Here is a 21,468-nt window from a genome sequence, read left to right on the forward strand (position 1 = left end):
ACATCATAAGTAGAACTGAAAATTCATGGTCACTGCAGTAAAAAGGAAAGTATTTGTACTTGTACTCGTTCTATTCAAGCATTTTATTTTATTGTAATATACAGCATTAGATTATACTGATGCTATCCAGGAGTTAAATTTGACCGGTTGGGTTCTCCAGATTGGACCCGTAAGCCGATACAACTCTGATTCTCCCACAGATATAGTTACAGCATTGACTTTGTATCATAATTGAAAGAATATGTTCTTCCTTTCAGTCTCCAAATTTAGAAAAAAAAAAAGATAAAAGAAAAAAATAACAAAATAAATACTACAAAACACCAGTCCCTAAAATAATGCGTGAAAGTTCTTCTCTCTTAATCGTGTGATAAAGAAATTCAAATTCCAAAACTTTTTTAAGGCTGAGAAAATGTGATATTCATGGGCTGATTCCGTCCAACTCTTGTAACTCCCAAAATCTCACCATAAGTTTTAAGTTTTCCAACTATCAACATTCTTGGAAAGAAACCATTTTTCTCTCCTCATCATAATAAGCCAGCCTCGAAAAGGTTTCTCCGCCTCAAAGTTTCATCTACGAGCTTGAAAGTCTTTTTTACGAGCTTCTGATCAAGGGCTGTGGTTCGATATATCTTGAACACCCTGTCTACTCGATCTGGGGTGGTGCTTTGAAAATACAACTCCTCAAATTTCTTCTTCACAAATCTGTATATCAAGTGCGTATGAAAATTAATTTAATTGGGTATTTTCCTCTTTCCAAAAGGAGAAAATACACTACTTGTAAATGCTTACTCATATGCATGCTCAATCTCCTGTTTTCCTGTTGAAACTGGCTGGTAATCTTTGAACCAGTCACATACACTTAGTGGCACCTACAGAATGCGCACATTCAAAAACCTAACCAATAATAATGTTCCACTACCAAATATATGAAGCAGACGTTTGGCTCTTACTTTTAGAACCTTCTTTTCAAAGATATCAAACTTGTTAAGAAACAGCATGAAGGATGTCTTCTGCAGAAAATATACCAGAGCAAGCTTAAGAAAAAAAAAACTGACAATAAGAAAATGATGAGATTCTACAAGCATACCGATAAGAAATACACGATTAGAAACATATAAACAGCAGCAGTGAGAATGAAGGTAAACCTCAAAACATGGCTGCTTCAGGACCCAGTCAAAGAGTTCCTTTGTCTCCATCATTCGGTTCTTATGTTCATCCTCAAAGATTATTTGATCATACCTGACACACCAACACACTGTAAGATAAGAGTCTTATAGTGTCATATTATGTTAGACTGTAGGTAAGTAGAGTCCACAGAAAGTCCAAAGCAAGGTTCAATTTATCACAAGTGTGGCATGCAGACAAACTAATAACAAGTGAAAGAAAGCAGGTGATCTTACTCGCTAATAGCAGCGCAAAAAATTACAGCTGTTACACCTTCAAACAGATGGATCCATTTCCTCCTTTCATTTCTCTGGCCTCCAACATCAAAGAGTCTGTAGACCTCACCACTTTTTTTATTCTCGCCAACAGGGCTGCTAATCATAACCAATTTATGAGTCATTGATCAAACTAAAGAGCACATTAATGGGCATGTCCCACTCTAGTTTAGGTTGAACTCCAAATTAACCATGCAAGTTCAAGCTTAAGATAAATATATTATCTCATAAAATACCACAGAATATTCATGCAGTAAATATGAAGTTATCATGTGAATTTTCATAGCCAGAAAAAAGAAAGATGAGATGGCTGGATAGAAAACCAGTAGGTCAATAAGAAATATGTTGCTATTGCCAATACAATTGTCTATTACAGCTTTTGGGTGAAAGTTAGCAGGCTACAGTGCTGGAAACACTGAAGGCAGGAGAAGAGAAAATCAGCAAGATAAGCACAACTCAAATGGGTAAAGTTGATAAATACATCAAACAGCTAGTTAGACACATGAGGAGGATAGGATAGTCACATTACTTCAGGAGGCACTAAGTTTGTCAAGGTATTTTTTCTTTGCTTGGAAGATGGCACTCATCCCATCCTTTTATATATTATCTTTCATTTTAATTTTTTAATGGATTATTTGGATGTATTTGGAAGGGTTTATTTGCACTTTCCATGATTACTATAAAACTTGAAACAGATAATTCACCTGAACTGGATTTCTACGACACCAGTTGTACGAACTCTTGCATAGAGAACATCCTCCTGAAATATCCAAATACACCATGAAGCTGATGGAGTTACTATTTTTATGAAATAAAGTAGCTAATTTTTGTACTAGTCATATAAAGAGCCTCAAATGAAATTAGAGTTTACGATATCCTATCCTGCATAAATCTGAGAGGCTGTTGATACCAAATAGTTTTCTTGAAAATTTAGTATTATGATATTCCGTGTGCTAAAATGTCAATTACCATTGAAAATTGCCAAAGCTACAAAAAATAAGTATCACATTCAAGGCAAACCAAGGAAAAAAATGAATGCTTTGAAGACACACAAAAAGCTCACAATAGTTTTCAGTATAGAATTACAGCCACTCCTATGTAATGCTACATCACTCCATAAAAACAAGTAGATTACCAGTTATATAGATTAGGATAAGTCATATTGAGGATTTGCAAATACCATGTAGAGCTTATAACATATTAGTAACTAATCCAAGTTTTAGAGAAAAACCAACCTTTAAAGTAGGACATTAAAGAGAGGTAAGTTGTTACAGAGAAAGCTTCTAGATAATCCTTCAATACCAGGGATCCAAAAGCAAGCACTGAAGTGACCAACTGTTCTTTTCCTTATTTAACTTTTGTAAAGTCCAACTATCTTATACTCAACAAGATGAAGCATAAACAAATTCTGTGAGGAGTCTAGAATAATGTAGACAAAGTGGAACAGCGCAAAGATATATCAACTCGAAACTTTTTGGACATGCTTATTTTAGCTGACACTAAGGTGTTCATGAAAGTACCAACCCCTCAATCCCGGACATCCATATTCTAATAAAAAACTGAACAAATTTTATGTTGGAACATACAATTCTCAAGGAAAAAAAAAGAAGAAAGAGCAACTTTGAATTCTAGATACCTTTGTCGGAATATAATTTGCATCTGACAGTCTCTGCAAATTTTCCATAAAATAATGAGCACAATCTGGAACTTGAAGTTCATTACCACGAGCGTAAGTTTCCTACACATGAATGAAATAAACACTGAACCATTTCATTTGTCGTAGATATTCTCTTAAAAAACTACTAGCCAAAATGAGTTAAAAGGAAAGCAATGAACCAATGAATCAAGACAACTGAGACTTATTATCAAGGAACCAGCATATGCCAATATATTACCTGAATAGCAGCATCTTTCCACAAAGTTTCTATCTCCTGAGCAAGCTCTTTTGTGAGACTAGGATAATCTAACCTGCTACCAATTTCTGATAGTTTCTCCCCAATTTCCTGAGGCAGAGAAGAAATTTCATTCAGTTCATAACATTTCAATTATGAAAACAAACAAGAAAGACATCAAAAGAAAACCAATTTGGTTTGCAAGATGTTTTAGGACTTCAAACATCAGAGCAGCAGACAATGATATAATGGTCTCAAACCTTATTTTCACTGGATATTTCATATTTCGAAGAATCTGTTTCATTCTGAGCAAACTCCTTTGAGCCATCATGCAATATCTGTTACAAAAGTATTGAATACTTTAAATCCACGGATCACAGGACTTTTGTACATTTCACAAAAGAACTAGCAACAGATACTCTTTGTATTATGCAAAAAGGGAAATAACCAACACACCCTTTCCAAGTATTGCATACTTTTAGAGTCTGATAAACATTGGCATGGATGACTGGGATATAGCTCCTGAGCTCAGCCTCATCAAAGCCAGTTTGAAACAGAAGTTTTATCTGTAAAAAATCCATCACGAAAATGTATACATATTGAAACAGAGTAATCGAGAGCACACTATGACAGAGGAAGTGTACTATATGTCAGTCTTGCCTGCTTAAAAATGGTGGATTTCCCAGATTCTCCAGCACCTTAGCAACAAAAAGATTGATAACATTGTTAATAAAACAACCCAGCAGGACAAAAAGAAAAAAAAGTAACAACTTAAGAAATTTTGCTCGCACCAAAATGAAGAGAAGAAAGGAAGAAAATTGAAAAGACAGGAAGAATAATTTATTAGTCTGTCTATGTGTAGATGAAAGCAGAATATTATAAATATAAATGTCTTTAAAGAGAAATGACAAGTAAAAATTTGACCAAGGCCTTGCACTGAAATGGAAGAAAGGAAGAAAAATACTAGCCCTAATACTCTTTTAGATCTATAAGCATTTTAAGTTACGTAAATTGAAGAGACAGAGGAAGAATAATTTATTAGTTTCTCTATGTGTAGAAAGCAGAATATTAAAAGTATAATCGTTAAGGAGAAAATGACAGAAAAATTTGGCCATAAGAGGCAATAAGATGACAGAGATTTACACAATAGGCGTGTAGCACCTCTAAGCTACTTTTAGAAATCACATCTTCACCACAAGCTAGTGAAGGTAAGGAAACATTTAATCATGTAAGAATGATTTGATGTGTATCTTTATTGACTATTAAAACCTTATATATACAAATTTTCTAGGATGAAAAAGAAAATAAATAATTAGTTTACGCTCTTTTTAACACTCTCCATCAAGCTGGAGAATAGATGTTATTCATTCCCAACTTGTCAATAAGAATTTGAAATTTTGAATTGCTTATGTTTTTAGTTAACAAATCTGTCAATTAAGAATTAGTGGATATATATAGAATACAAATTAGGCTACTTTCAAGTTTTTCATTGATAAAATATTTGTCGATCTCAATACATTCGGTCCAACCATGTTGCACTGAATTGTGAGTAATGCTTATAACCAACTTCTTGTCACAGTATAGACGCATAGTCTTTTCCCACTTGATTCAAATATCTTCCAAAATTCTTTTTTATCCATTACACTTTACATACCCCTTGAGCTATTACTTAGAATTCTTATTCTACATTTGATCTCCCAACTATAATTTGTATCTTCCAAAATTTTTTTTTATCCATTACACTTTACATACCCATTGTGCTAGTACTTAGAATTCTGACTCTATATTTGATCTCCCAACTATAATTTGTTTCTTACTTCTCTAGGTGACTAATGTCTAAGGGAAAATACAATATCTTATAGTAGATCTTCTATTTACCACTGATCCTCTATAATATGCATCAATATATGTTTTTAGGAGCAATTTATCATTCTTTCTGAACATTCCTTTCTCTGATGACCTTTTTAGGTATTAAAGTATTTTTTAGGCTACTTCGAGATACACTTTTCTCAAATTGTGCACCAATTAGCCTATAACATTTACTACATAGACAATGTCTATTCTCATATGAGATAGATAAATCAATCTTGCAATTAATCTCTAATATATTTCTTTATTTACTGGTATATCTTGTTCTATTATTAGAACCAATTGGATTGCTAGTTAGTTTGCATGCTAACTTGTCAGTGTCTTTTAATAGAACGGTCAAAAATTGTTGGGATATCCATATAAATTCCTTCTTATAATTTTTCATGCAACATGACATTTTTCACATCAAATTGTTGTAATCGTCAGTCAAAGCAAACAACTAATGACAATAAAATTCGAAGAGTGTTCATCTTGGCTACTGGGGTGAATATCTCCTGGTAATCTGTCTCATGTGTCTATAGTTTTTTACCATAAGTCTCGCTTTATATCTCTCGATTGTCTCATTCTCTTTATATTTTATTGAAAAAACTCATTGACATTCCACTAATTTATTACTTTTGGATATATCTACTATTTTTCAAGTCTGGTTCTTTTTAAGTATCTGCATTTTTATAATTATGATATTTTTCAATTTTTCACAGGACAATACCTCATATACCAAATTAAGAATATACCATTATTTAAACTTGTGACAAAATTTCTATACTTTGATGAACACTTATCAAATGACAAATTGTGAAAATATAGATAGTGTTTAGTGCATTCCTTTACACCTCTCACAAAGTGCAATAGATATACCATTATTAAAGGATTGTATAGGTTTTTCAAGACCTTATCTTAGTTCCAGGAACAAAGTTGGATTCTTGGACCGACTTTGTTCCAATGCTCAGCATCTTTCTCCTTCTATATACCTAAGAAAATCAGAATTTGGTACTGGTCTCTTGAGATGATGGATTTTGAAGGTTTCATAGTGGTGGTGAGTTTTTTTGTGGGTTTTAAAAGTTCTTTCGTGATAATCATCTTGAGGTGTGTGGCACGATAGTACGTTAAAATCCATTAGGAGTTTTGTATTATTATCTTCCAACATAGGCTCTCCTGATGATATGGTTGAGTAAAGTAGGATTTTTATTCAACAATTATAATATCAGCAGATATAAAATTTTTGGATTGACGGATTGTAACATTTGTACACATTTTAAAAGGAGGAGTACCATACAAATACAAATTTCTAGATCCGAGATCAAGTTTTCCTCTTTGGTGGAAATTAATATAAACAAAAGTAACACACCTAAATATCCAAGGATCATATGGTTTGTGATACTTACTGTTGGGTAAAATTGTCGAAATGTTTTAAGAGTACTTTTGAAGTCAAGAATATTTTTAGTCAGACGATTAATAATGTAGGTGGGTAATAAGGACAACTTCATCTTAATATTATTTTGGAACGTTAATTTTGAGAAGAAAAGCTCTTGTGGTGATTATAAGATGACTATTATTGCATTCTGCTAATTCATTTTGTTGAATGAATGTAGAACGATTCATGAAGAATCCATTCTTGATGGGTGAAATACGAAAGTGTGAAATTGAAAAAATCATTAACATTATAGGTACAAAATTTTTCTATGGATGTTCCAAATTGAATTTTTATCATCTTGCAGAATTGTATATAATATGACTAACATCAAATTTAACTTTGAATAAAAACAGTCATGTGACCAATGCAATCATTAACAAATGAAATAAACCATCGAATTTTAGAAATATTATATATGTAAGTTGGTTTTCAAATATTATTACGAATTAATGAAAATGGAATTGAACTTCATTTATTACTAATGAGAAATGTTATACGTTTATATTTTACAAACTCACAGATATCGTAATATAAATTTCTCTATTCCAAATTTTTAAATAATGAGGGAAACATAACCTTTAAAATGAAAAACAATGGAAGCTTAAGTTTTTTATAAAGTCAAATCTTGTGTGTAAAATTGGTAGTAATAGCAAAGAAGGATCATCCAGGTACATCCAAGTAGTAGAATCCGTTTCTGATTCACCATGTCAAATTTTCTTTCCCGAATTTGGTCTTGAAAATCATAGTAAGAAGAGTTAAATATCACTTTACAGTTTTAGTCAGACGATAAGTTATTGACCAACACAATATCAATACAAAATTTAGAAACATATAATATATTTTTTAGGACAAAAATATGACTAATCTTTAATATCACCTTTGTTTGCAATAGTATTGAGAAAACTATATGCAACGACATACTTTTTATTACTTAATCATGGAACATATATATGAAAATATTTAGAAGTATTAGTCATATAATTTGTTACTTTTAAGTCTATAATTCAAAAAAAAATTTAAAAATTTATTTAAGGCATTTAATCCATGTGAGATAAAAATTATATTTGATTGTGCAAATTAATAGGTACCTATTTGTTTCTTCAAGAACTCAAGTCAAGTTCTTAATCTTTCAATCTCCACTTTGAATTTATTAAAATTTAAAATTGTCATATTGAGAGTTGATCCAATAACTTGAGATGTTAGTTCTGACATCTTCTACGAATTGAATGATAATTAATGAAAAAATTATCAGAAAAATTTTACTAAGAACACATGACTACGTAAAGAAAATACTAAAGAAAATATCAATTATGCGCTAAGTCACTACGTCAACTCAACAATTCCTACTGCCTTGAACCTTACCATTTTACTTGACTCGGTTGGGCTTGGATCTAGACAAAAGGCACGAGCATAGGGGTGTGGCAAATGAATCAGTGGTTGCACACGTGTCTGTGCACAGAGGGTTGCGATAGACCATGGCAAGTTAGGATTGCGCAATTGTGTCCGGTGTCTCTGTTTGCGTTTGTGTCTGAATTTCGTGACAGATGGTATCTGAAGTTCTTTGGAGAAAATAAATTTCTAATTTTTATTACTTATATTTTGTTTACATTTAGACTATATATATAAACTAGTTATCCTTATTCTAGTTAAACTCTAATTATACGATATAATTATATTATTAGAACTCTAACTAATATACTATTCTACTTTGCATGAAATCTGTAGAAAATCATGAAATGGTAGTTTAGTAATTTTGTGTGAATTTGTTGTAGACAGATGGGGATGTCCACTATCACAATATTCTTTTTTTTCTTCATTCTGTAAGGATTTTTTTTTCGGGTGCCAGGTACCTATATAATGGCACCCTCCTTATTCTGTAATGCAAGGAAAATTAGAGAAGGAATTCTTCTCCTCTCGAAAATCTTCATCTTCCTTCCCTAAAATCTTCATGATATCAGAGCCTCTCTGATCCAGAAGCTTCAATCCGACTAAGCCAAATCCTCAGATGGTCGCGGATGAGCAAAATTACTCTCCACCGAAGTACTCTCGAGTGCTTATCTACCTACACCCATCAACACCGAACTGGTGGAATAGTCTTCATCATTCATCATTCATCACCGGCCACAAACTCAATGGCAACAACTATCTGCAATGGTCTTCATCAGTGTTGTTGTTCATCCGAGGGAAAGGATGTGATACTTGACTAGCGAAATCACGCCGCCACCAGCACACGACCAAAATGCGCAAGCTTGGAAGATTGAAAATAGCATGGTTATGTCGTAGCTAGTAAACTCCATGATTCCCGAGATTGGAGAGAACTTCTTACTCTACGAGACTATGCATGAAGTTTGGAAAGCTGCCCGAGAGTTCTACTCCAGTCGGGATAACATGTTGGTCATCTTTGAGATTGAATCCGCCCTCCATGAGCTGCGACAAGGTGAGATGTCTGTTACCCAGTATTATAATTATCTCACTCGTAATTGGCAGCAGCTTGATATCTTCGAAGAACACAAATGGAGCTGTTCGGAAGATGCAAAGAAGTTCAAAACGATTGTTAAATAGAAGAGGATATTCAAGTTTCTAATGAGGCTGAACAAAACTCTAGATGACGTAAGAGGACGAGTGTCAGGCACAAAGCCCTTGCTAAGTATTCAATAAGTTTTTTCTGATGTCCGCCGCAAGGAGAGCTGGAAAAAGGTGACGATGGGAGAAACCCAGCTCGCTCAACTGAGTGAAAACGCGGCACTCACTACCCGGGTCACTGATTTTCAAGGAAATAGAGGATGGCCATGGTGTGAATTCTGCAAAAAACCAGACTATCTTCATGAGAAATGCTGGAAGCTTCATGGAAAATCGGGAGAGAAGAAGCCCATCAGACCAGAAATTCATCACGGAAATCTAGCAACCTCGGATGATACATCAAACACTCAACCCAATAGTGCTCCCTTCAATCCAGAACAGATGGAGGCACTCCTAAAGATGTTTTCACAAAAGGGTCTTCTTGGTAATGCTTCAATTGCACAAAAAGGTAATTCCCTACTTAGTTTATCTACCTGTTCCACAAAAAGACAAATGTGGATTATGGATTCAAGGACATCTGATCATATGACAAGAGATTGTTCACTGCTTCAATGATATAGTGAGTGTAAGGAGGTATTTGCTATAAAAATTGCTGATGGAACAAGTTCTAGGGTGGTAGGAATTGACTCAACTAATATATCACCATATTTGACACTACATTCAGTTCTCTATGTACCCAATTTGGATTGCAATCTGTTATCTGTGAGTAAACTATCTAAAGACCTGAACTGTGTTGTTAAATTTGACATTGATTTTTGTGTATTTCAGGATTTGGCTTCGGGGAAGACGATTGGCAGTACTAGGTTATAGTCAGGATTATACCTTCTACTAGTTGAAACATCTCCTTCAAATGGACAAACTTCAAATGCAGTATGTGTTAATTCAGTTTCTGTAGGATGTTCAAAAGATGACCATTCTATCATGTTATGTCATTACCGATTAGGACACCCAAACTTTTTGTATTTGAAATAACTGTTTCCTGCTTTCTTAAGAAATAAAAGTCTACTTTCATTTCAGTATGAATTATGTCAATTCTCTAAACATATTCGAAATTCTTTTCCAAAGTTGGCATATAAGCCCTCAAAACCTTTTGCATTAATCCATATTGATGTATGAGGACCATCACGGGTAAATAACATTACTGGTACAAAATAGTTTGTATCCTTCATTGATAATCACACTATAATTACCTGAGTCTTCCTTATGAAAGAAAAATCTGAAGTGGACTAAATATTCTACAAATTCAACACTATGATTCAAAACCAATTTCACACCACAATACAAGTGTTGAAATCAGACAATGCATGCGAATATTTTGAATCCACCCTGGGAAAATTCTTTATTGATTAAGGCATTATCCACCAAAGTTCATGTGTTTACACCCCATAGCAAAATTGTATAGTCGAAAGAAAAAATTGATATATCCTTAAAGTTGCTCGATCACTTATTTTTACTACACATGTTCTCAAATATCTTTAGGGAGAGTCTAGGCTCACCACCATTTACTTGATCAAAAGGATGTCTTCCCATATACTCAAACTTAAAACACACTACGAAACTCTCCTTCAAGTCTTCCCTAAATCTCACGTTCTAAACACAGTCCTGTTTAAAGACATTGACTACTCTGCTTATGTTCACATCCATGCTCATCTCAGAGGGAAACTAGACCCAAGTACCCTCAAATGTGTATTTGTTGGATACTCATCAAATCAGAAAAAATACAAATATTTTTTTCCCAGGTACCCGTCAGTTTTACAACACTATGGATGTAACATTTTTTGAAAACTAACCATTTTATCTCACTCTTGATATTCAGGGGGAGAACTTCACTCAGAAATATCAATTATGGAATGTAAACACACCTCCTCCACATATCTCTTTGACAAATATACCTTCTCCAATAACTGAACCGATCCCTGAAACTATAAAAGAGTATGAACTTCTCACAAAAATTAATAATCCATTACCTGCAAATAGTGAATTACGTATCTACACTAGGAGGAATAAGACTCAATATGGTAAAGTATCTGAACCAACTACGCATTGTCATAAATCAACTCCTGAACCAGGCATTCAGAATACAACAAGTAATGAAATCTCTGACTCATCAACTGATATTGATACTGAGTTACCTATTACTTTACGAAAAGATGTTACATTCTTGCATCATGGATCCCATACAGGATTATGTCTCATATGGTAAACTATCTTCAACATATCATGCACTTGTTGGTAAACTAAACAGCAACACCATGGAACCAAAAACAGTTCATGAAGCACTCAAGTTTCCAGAACAGAAAACTGCAATACAAGAGAAAATCAAAGCACTTGAGAAGAATGGGACATGGGAGTTAACTGAACTGCCTTCAGGAAAAACTCCAGTAGAATGCAAATGGATCTTCACTACAGAGTATAATTTAGATGGTAAGTGTGAATCGGCAAAAAATCCGCTTTGTTGCTAAAAGTTTTACTCAGTCATATGGGATTGATTATCAAGAGACATTTGCTCAAGTTGCAAAGCATAATATTATCTGGGTACTATTCTCATTAACCTCAAATCTTGATTGGCCTCTTTATCAACTTGATGTGAATAATGCTTTTCTCAAAGACGATCTAGAAGAAGAGGTGTATATGGAAGTTCCACTAGGACTTGAAATGAACGACAAAAAGTATGTAAACTAAAAAAAGCACTTTATGGTCTTAAGCAATCCCCGAGGGCATGCTTTGATAGATTCACCAGGGCAATGAAATATATGGAATATGAACAATGTCAGTTCGATCACACATTATTTGTCAAACACAATGTCACAGGCAGAGAGAGTTGTTCTAATTGTGTATGTTGATAATATTATCTCGACTGGTGATCATGTTGAAGAAATTCAGAGACTCAAAAGCTTTCTAACCAAAGAGTTTGAAATCAAAGATCTTAGGATACTTAAGTATTTTTTTGGAATGAAAATAGTTCGGTCTAAGAAAGGAATCTCTGTATCACAACAGAAATATGTCGTGGATCTCCTGAAAAAAACATGTATGCTTGGTTGTAAACACGCAAAAACACCTATGGAGTCAAATGTTAAGCTAGGTCTCAAAATTAATCGTAAACCTGCTGATAGAGAAAGGTATCAGAGACTTGCAGGCAAGCTTATCTACTTAACTCATGCAAGACCTGACATCAGTTTTGAAATGAGTACTGTGAGTCAATTCATGTCTCAACCTACTGAATAACGCATGAATGCGGTATACCAGATTATGAGATACCTAAAAATGATAACAGGACAGGGATTATTCTTTCAATAAACAATGAACAGGGACATTGAAATCTTTACTGATGCAGACTGGGCAAGATCAGTAACTAATAAGAGATCCACATCTGGTTATTGTACATATGTGTGGGGCAACCTAGTGATTTGGCGTAACAAGAAATAATCTGTTGTGTCAAGAAGTAGTCTTGAAACTGAATTACAATCACTTGCTCATAGGATATGTAAAGGAGTGCAGCTGAAAAAGACACTACTTGAATTAAGATTCTCAGTTCCTACCCATATGAAACTCTACTGTGATAATCAATCAACCATTTGCATCGCAAAAAATCTTGTGTATCATGATAGAACTAAACATGTTAAGATTGATTGACACTTCATCAGAGAGAAAATTGAAGATCAGGCCATAACACTACTATATGTTCCAACCAATCAACAAACTACAAATATACTCACAAAGGCAGTACTAAAAGGGCACTTAATAATATTGTATCCAATTTACGATTACTCAATATCTATGTAACTTAAATTGAGGGGGAGTGTAGAAAATCATGAAAGGGTAGTTTAGTAATTTTGTGTGAATTTGTTGTGGACAGGTGGGATGCCTGCTACCACAATATTCCTTTTTTCTTCATTCTATTAAGATTTTTTTTTTTTCAAGTGTTAGATGCCTATATAATGTCACCCTCCTTATTATGTAATACAAGAAAAATTAGAGAAGGAATTCTTCTCTCGAAAATCTTCATCTTCCTTCCCTAAAATCTTCAAAATCCTTATCAACACTCCCTCTCAAGTTGGTGCAAAGACATCACACATGCCCAACTTGCAAATCAAGTTCTGAAGAGATTTGTTGCATAGTCCTTTAATGAAAATATCAACTATCTGGTTGCCAGAAGATACATAATATAAACATAGAGAGTCACCAACCACCTTCTCTTTTATGAAGTGTCGATCAATATCAATGTGTTTTGTCCTGTCATGTTGAACTGGATTATGAGCAATGTTAATTACTGCTTTATTGTCACAAAACATGGATAATTTCTCATTTTAAAGCAAATTTAACTCCCTCATTAGCTTTTGCAACCATAGTACTTCACATACTTCTTGGCCATTGCTTTATATTCCGCCCAACACTGGAGCGAGCAACCGCATTTTGTTTCTTACTTTTCCATATGACTAAGTTGCCTCCTACAAGTGTGCGGTAACTTGTAGTTGATCTTTTATCATCTAGGGACCCAGCCCAATCAGCATCTTTAAATGCTTCTATTTTAAGGTGACCATACTTATATAAGAACAGACATTTTCCTGATGCAGACTTCAAATATCGTAATATGCAGAAGACAGCATGTAAGTGAGTCTCACGAGGATCATATATGCACTGACTCACAAGACTAATTACATATGCTATATTAGGTCTGGTATGTGAGAGATAAATGAGTTTTCTAACTAGTCTCTGTTATCTTCCCAAATCAACTGATGTGCCACTACCTGCTTGCAAGTTGTGGTTGCTCTCAATAGGTGATTCTGCCGGCTTGCAACCCATCATACCAATCTCTTCTAGTAAGTTTAGGATATACTTCATTTGAGAAATGAAGATTCCTTTATTGGATCTGACAACTTCAATCCCTGAAAAATATTGCAGTTTTCCTAAATCTTTTATTTCAAACTCTTGAACAAGAAATTCCTTCAACTGAACCATCTTCTTTGTATCATCTTCAGTCATCACAATATCATTTATATAAACAATGAGAAGAGTAACCTTACTCTCACGATGTTTGATAAACAAGATATGATCCGCATTGCTTTATTGATATCCAAAAGAGATCATAACTCTTCTAAACCGTTCAAACCATACTCTTAGAGACTGCTTCAATCCATATAAGTCCTTTTTTAATTGGGAAACTTTTCTTTACGTCCTCTCATTTTCAAATTCAGATAGAATTTTTATGCACACCTCTTTTTCTAAGTCTTTATGGAGGAATGCATTTTTTACACCAAACTGTTGTATATCTCAATTAAGGTTAGCTGCACAAGACAAAAGTATCATAATTGTGCTCATCTTTATAACAGGTGCAAATATCTCCTGATAGTCAATTCCATAAATCTGAGTAAATCCTTCAGTCACTAATATACCTTTGTAGTAAATCCTTTAGTCACCAATATACCTTTGTACTTTTCAATCGATCCGTCTGCTTTGTGTTTTACAGTAAACACCCATTTGCAACCAACTATCTTTTTTCCTTGTGGAGGTGAAACAAGTTCTCATATTTCATTCTTTGTCAATACTCTCATTTCTTCAATCATGCCTTTCTTCCACCTGAGATCTCCTAAAACTTCTCTCCAATCCTATGGAATAGACACAGAAGAAACAGACAAGATAAAAACTCTATAGAAGAGAGACAGAGAGTCATAGGAAACAAAGTTAGATATAGAGTACTTAGTGCAAGTTCTCGTTCCCTTTCTAATAATAATATATTTATCTGATAAATCACAAGAAAAAAATAACTCACCAGTATCTTCTGAAACCAGAGAAGATTCTTGACCTGTAACAGACTGCATGATGACGTTTTTAGACTTCTCTCTCCTTGAATACTTTTTCAAGTCTGATTTATCTAAACATCCAACATTATCTTCTTGATTAAAACTTTCTACAATAGAATTCTCCCCCTGGACATGACTCTCAATTGTTTCTCAATTAGGTATCACTTCCCCCTTTTCACTCTCCCCTTCAAGAGGTATTGGGTTTGAGTTGAAGTAAAACTCTTTTCCCCTAAAGGTAACATCCATAGTCACAAAGAATTTTCTAGATGATAGATGATAACACTTGTAGCCTTTTTAGGTAGAATAATATCTAAAAAATATACACTTAAGAGCTATAGGTTTTAGCTTACCCACATTTCTAGCATGAACAAAGCACACACATCAAAACACTTTTGGGAGAACAATGTAGGAATTTTTTTCTTACAAAACCTTCATAGAACTTTTAAAATTCAGGACCCGTAAAGGCATTCTATTGATAAGATAAACAGTTGAGAGAATTGTATCTTTTCAATAACTTTTTGGTAGATTCATAATGAACATTAGTGACCGAGCTATCTCTAATATGTGCTTATTTTTTCTTTCAGTAACCCATTTTGTTCATTGGTGTAAGCACAATCTGTCAGATGAATTATTTCATTTGACTCCAAGTAAGCACGGAAACACTATCCATAGATTCTGTACCATTATCAGTTCGCAAAATTTTAATTTTAGCACCAAACTGTCAACATATCATTTTATGAAAAAATTGAAAACATGAAAATACATCACCTTTTATTTTTAACAAATAAATCCATGTTAATCTAATACAACAGTTAATAAAAGTAACAAACTATATAATGGCAGAAAAAGAGGTATTCTAAGTAAGTCCCCAAACATCAAAGTGAATAGTTATAAAAAGATCAGTACTTCTATTATTACTTAAATGATAAGAGTTCTTATATTTAGCAAGTTTGTATGCATCACAAAACAAAAATTCCATAAAAGTTTTTTTAAATAATTTAGGATATAATTTTTTAAAAATAAAAAATGAAGAATGCCACAATCGTCGATGTCATTGCAGTATTTCCATATTGATTTCTTTATGCCTAATGGTTACTTGATTTCCAATTAAATTCAAATGTTTATCCAAGACATATAAGCCATCTTGCAATCTACCAATGCCAATACTCTTCCCGATTTGAAAATTCTGAAAGTTGCAATGATTATGAAAAAATTTAATTTTACAGTTGAGATCTCTAGTTATGGCACTAATAGATAAAAGATTGTCAGAAAAACTAAGCACATGTAAAATTGAAAACAATGTAATAATAGGAATACAATTAATGGAATTTGTTCCTGACACAGGGGTGTATGACCATCTGCTATACGGACATTATCCCCTTCAGTACAAGAAGAATAGATTAAGAATTTTTTAGAAGAGTTTGTCATATGTCTATTTGCTCCAGAGTCTATGATCCAGTTACCATGAATAGAAATAGGATGAACAATACCTGATTTTACCATATTTGATGTACCAACAGTTGATGGAAAGTTAAGTTGACTCAAAAGGCGCTTCAGATTTTGAATTTCCTCTGTGGAAAAGGCTCTAACGGATGGTGAATCAATTATTTCCCTAATTTCAACAAAATTTGTTTGAGATCTTGTGGTTCCACCTTCTTTTCCTCCCTGACCTCTAATTGGTCTTTCATACAACTTCCAACAAGTTTCTTTAATGTGTCTTGCCTTACCACAATAGTCACACTTTCATATATCTCTGGATTGATCAGACTAAGCAACTAATCCAACCTTCTCAACTGGTGCAATGTGAAGTATGACATTTTTTCTACTCTTTTCTTACTGAACATAAATATAAGTTTGTTCTAATGAAGGAAATGGATCCTTACCAAGCACTTGGACCCGTATTTGATTATTTCGGTGTTCAGACCAACTAAAAAATTATAAATTCGTTGTTTTTCTATCAATTTCTGAAATTTGATAGCATCTGCAGAACACTCTACTTGAAAATCTTAATAGTGATCTAATTTTTATCATATTCCATTCAGTTCAGAAAAATATTGAGAAATAATCATCTCTCCTTACTTTGTGCCATGAACTTTATTTCGGAGTTCATAAATTTGGGTGTCATTACCGATCTGTGAATATGCAAGAGATATTGCATTCTATATTTTTTCAGCAGTGTGAAGCAACAGATATATTCTGGCAATATGGGGTTGCATAAAATTTATGAGACATGACATTACCAATGAGCTCTCAGAGTCTCATTTATTATATTGTAAACTATCAACATCTGGTTTCTTCATCTCACTAGTAATATGACCCTACAATCCTCTAGATTTGAATAACAATAAATAAGATCTCGACCAAGTAAAATAATTGGTTCCATCAAGTTTTACGGGATTGATTTGTAATGAAAAATTATCAAAACTAGTAACACTCACCTTTTTTGCTTCTGTTATCTCACAATGCTAAAAATAAAAAGAAAAAATACTCAATAATAAAAAATGGACCTCTTATCTGCACCAAAAAGCCAAAAAATGAACAAAAAAACAAAAAAAATGACCAAAAAAATCGAAACCAGATCTAGCTCGGCTCGGCTTAGCACCGACTCAGACGTGGACAGCTCTGCTCAGGCACGAACATCGAAGGTCAGAGTGGTCTGGCGCGTGAAATGGCCACACCAGATGTCCCGTGCACCGAAAAAATGGACTGGCACAAAGGAGGGGCTCCGTCCAATCAATGCAGCGCGACTCAGTGCGCCACCGGTGCAGTGTGGCGTGGTGTGCAGGAGGATCAGTCGAATCGTCTCCAGACACAAATCGACTAGATTGGAGCGGCAGAGGGACAAAACAGCAGATCTTCAAAACGTGCGTAGCCGTGTGAAAAAAAAGGTCGGATAATCGCGATCAAGCTGGATTTTGTGCAGAAAGGAACCAGATTTGTCTCAATCGGGCTTTTATGGCGATATTCCACCGTTTTTCAGGCCGAATGGGATGAAGCCAGCAGCGTGTGTGATGGACACGCACAGAAACTGTGGTTGTTCTGGTCGGCGTTGAGCAGTGACTCCGTCTAGGTGATGTTGGGTTTGGTTTCTTTAGTAGTTGAGTACCAACTTTGGCCTATTTTGCTTATTTTAGCATTTTTTCAAAATCCTAAAATAGCCTTCCTTTAGCTCTAATACCATGAAGTTTTTTGGAGAAGATAAATTTTTAATTTTTATTACTTATATTTTGTTTACATTTAAAATATATATATAAACTAGTTATCCTTATTCTAGTTGAACTTTAATTATAGGATATAATTATAGTATTAAACTCTAACTAATATAATATTCTACTTAGCATGAAATCCTTACCAACAGTATCACATCTTACGAGCTAGAGTTGCGCGACGAATGGTGTCAAGACTATTTCTAGGATGGAGAGATGGTGCTGCATCTGCGAGTCGCGTCTGGTCCCAACTCGACAAAGAGCAATGTCGCGTCTGGTGGTGCAACTCGTCTAGTTAGCTCAAGTATGATGAAGGCGACCGAGAGAACTGTGCATGGCAGCTGTGTCAAACTAGATCTGACAATGAAGGTTGGACTTGATGGAGTTGACCAGCTATGATGTTGGCTTGTGGTAGAGGTGGTCGGGCTGTGGTGGCTAGTAATGAAGGTTGGCCCCTCTGGGGTCTTCTTATTTCGATAATGAATGTCGAATAGAATTTGTAAAAGAGTTTAAAATTTCTTAACCTAAAACTCATATACCATGTTAATAATAGTTTAATATGTATACAGGTTTTTAGAATAGGAAAGGAAATAAACAGTTAATTACGAAAGAGTAATTTACCTTATACCCTTCAATCTAACTTACCTCTCTTTAACAAATTAGAATCAAAAATTAAAACTTCCATCAAATTTCTCCAACCATGTCACCAGGAAATATCTTTAAGTATACAACTGCTGACAAATAACTGAGGGACTCATTTTTTAGGTTTCAGTTCAATTGTATGTCATGAAAGACTTCACTTGAATGGCAAACAAAATATAGATCAAAACTTCAAAAAACCCGCACTTTATGAAGATTTCACTTGTATGTCGTGAAAGTGAGGGAGGCCCACGTAGGTAAGAAAAAATTTCTTATCCCCTAAATTATGAAGACAATGCAAAATAAAGCATGCATGATAACCTATACTACCACCAATCATCCAAGCACGACTTTAGAAGTTTACAAACATTAACTGGAAAGTTAACAGGCTATCATAAAGTATTGAATAGGTTAGTAAGAATCACAGTCTGAGTTGCACGTACCAAGCAGTAGAAGTTTCTGAATATGCTTTTCAGCCTTTGTTTCTTGTTCAATTCGCCTTTCAATTTCTACAGCCTGGAAATGCATGCATTGATCGTTAGATTGATACATTATATATCAAGTAAAAGATGCAATACAGATAAGACCAAAAAAAAAAAATTTTAACATAGAATCATGAAAATTATATCCTGTAGCATTCAAATATGCAGCATAGAACTAGAAACTTCGTCCACCATGATTCACCTGTGCATTCTCTTCAGCATCTGTGTCATTATAGTGATGATGTCTGCTGCAGAGTAAGCCCATATTTGCTACAACACTAGACAGCATAGAAGATGCCCAAATCAAGCTCCAGAAATATCGTAGAAGTCTTTGACTTTCTTCTCTGACTTCCGCTCATAATGTGGCTTAGTTGATCTGTCTACAAACCCAGTAAAAAACCTAGATGAGAAACTTTTTTTTCTGCTAGTGCTTTCAAATTAAATGAGTACTTGCAAATGTTATGAACAGGTTCAGTACTCTCATTCTTCTACAAGGTTATGGCTGAAGAGAAACCATAAATCATAGGATAAATGACAGAACCATTGTTAAACATGCAAAGAATCAAAAACCTAATCAAACAAGTAAAATACAAGTGCAATACGAGAGCTGCAGCCATGAGGTCTTCCCCTTTGTCTTTAAAGCAGTTAAGCTCTAACAATAATGCACTCATCTTTAATGGCACTTTGTCGATTTTAGAGCAATGCTCCTATATAGAATAGAATATTCATGAGATCTGCTGTTATGGATGGGTTAAATACGTAATTATCAATTCATCAATTGTGGACAAAAAAGGGTATATGGTAGAAACAAGTTGGACATAAAAAGCCATAAAAGGTAAGCTTACTGGAAAGGTCATTACTTTAAGGAAAGCCAAGCTTACTGGAAAGACATCAGCCAATGAAGACACAGTCTGTAAAGACAGTTAATCGGCAGTAAATTAGACCACGATTTCCACACAAAACTGTTATGCGTTACAAGTAAGAAAAAAACAAGTGCTATTGTAAATGAAAAGAGTGCAAAATGCATCTCCCTAAATTAATAACCAGAGCCACATTACCATCCTATGCATATTATGTAATGCATCCTATTTCTAGTGCAACACAGTTGACACCTTCTGTGGCAAATTACATACTCAACGAACATGACTCTTGATGAACAATATCGAACCGGGCTACAATTTACGAATTGAAGATTTATAGTTCATGATAATTAGAAATCCATAAGCAACTTCAACTCGCAATCCGTCACTTTAGCGTTTAAGAAAGAATAAGAAAAAGAAAAACATCTAGTCGCAAAATCATGCACATTTACCACCAGAGCAACAAATTTCCAGTAAGTAGCAAGAAGAAACTGAAACAAAAGATTGAAAAACATCTAAAATGAGAAACGAAATGCCTATATCTAACTCCGGAGAAAGAAAAAAAAAAAGTGACAAAAAATAGAGAAAATTGACTTGATCTGCCACCGTAAGGGCAACGCAAAGATCCCCCAACAAAATTAAAGCAAAAAAACAAAAACTAAAAAGAAAAGAAAGATCTGGAAAAAGGAAATTTAGGAAATAGAAAGAGAAAAAAGAAAAGATTAATACGAATTACCTGATAAATAACCAAGTGTCCAGTGAGGTACGGAGTGAATATATTTGGAGGCAGATTTAGCTGTTTCCTGGATAGTTGCTCAGTGTGGAAATAACAGTTTATTGTAATTCCTGTTGTTTAATATAAATATATAATTGGAGTGCATATATATATATATAAATTCAGGGGGAGAGAGAGAGAGAGAGAGAGAGAGAAAGAAAGATGGAGATGGAAAGGGAAAGAGAAAGAGAAAAAAAAGACAATGCGTGGAGAACAAATAGAAAGAGAAGGAGAAGAAGAAGACGGAGACAAAGACGACGAAGAGAATGAGGAGAAAAAGAGAGAGAGAGAGCGCCGAAAGGTGGAAGAGGGGGGTTAGAGGCTTCTTTCTTCAGTCAAAGCTAAAAAGAGGTACACACTCCTCCTGTCTGTCCTCGACTGCATTAATATAATAATAATAATATTATTATTATTAATTATTAATTATTAATTATTGTTAATCTCACTTACAGGAAATTTATTTTTTAAGAAAGAAAAAATAATTTTATATTTGTTTAGACATGCAGCAATG

General features: G+C 34.1%; 1 protein-coding gene across 6 annotated transcripts; it reads right to left on the reverse strand.

Annotated features, from left to right (window-relative positions):
* Nucleotides 1-38: 38 nt before the first annotated feature.
* On the reverse strand, nucleotides 39-21,314 carry LOC110809268 (G protein alpha subunit 1). Of its 6 annotated transcripts, none has more exons than XM_088206816.1 (15): nucleotides 20,919-21,314; nucleotides 20,183-20,233; nucleotides 19,525-19,698; nucleotides 19,284-19,356; nucleotides 3,992-4,029; nucleotides 3,808-3,897; nucleotides 3,592-3,669; nucleotides 3,335-3,442; nucleotides 3,076-3,177; nucleotides 2,144-2,199; nucleotides 1,401-1,535; nucleotides 1,146-1,239; nucleotides 951-1,034; nucleotides 790-869; nucleotides 39-702 (listed from the first exon to the last, which is right to left on the reverse strand). In XM_088206816.1, exons 3-15 carry the CDS (start codon nucleotides 19,609-19,611, stop codon nucleotides 525-527), a joined length of 1,203 nt encoding a protein of 400 aa, XP_088062942.1. In that variant the 5' UTR covers nucleotides 19,612-19,698; nucleotides 20,183-20,233; nucleotides 20,919-21,314; the 3' UTR covers nucleotides 39-524. The 6 variants fall into 6 exon arrangements, with proteins under 6 accessions (XP_088062942.1, XP_088062939.1, XP_088062941.1 ...); XM_088206813.1 differs by having other exon boundaries at nucleotides 19,525-19,702; XM_088206815.1 differs by having other exon boundaries at nucleotides 19,525-19,702; nucleotides 20,168-20,233.
* Between the last annotated feature and the right edge of the window lie 154 nt (nucleotides 21,315-21,468).

This window comes from Carica papaya, chromosome 7 (genome assembly GCF_054855325.1).
Source record: "Carica papaya isolate Zhongbai chromosome 7, ASM5485532v1, whole genome shotgun sequence".
Lineage (NCBI taxonomy): Eukaryota > Viridiplantae > Streptophyta > Magnoliopsida > Brassicales > Caricaceae > Carica > Carica papaya.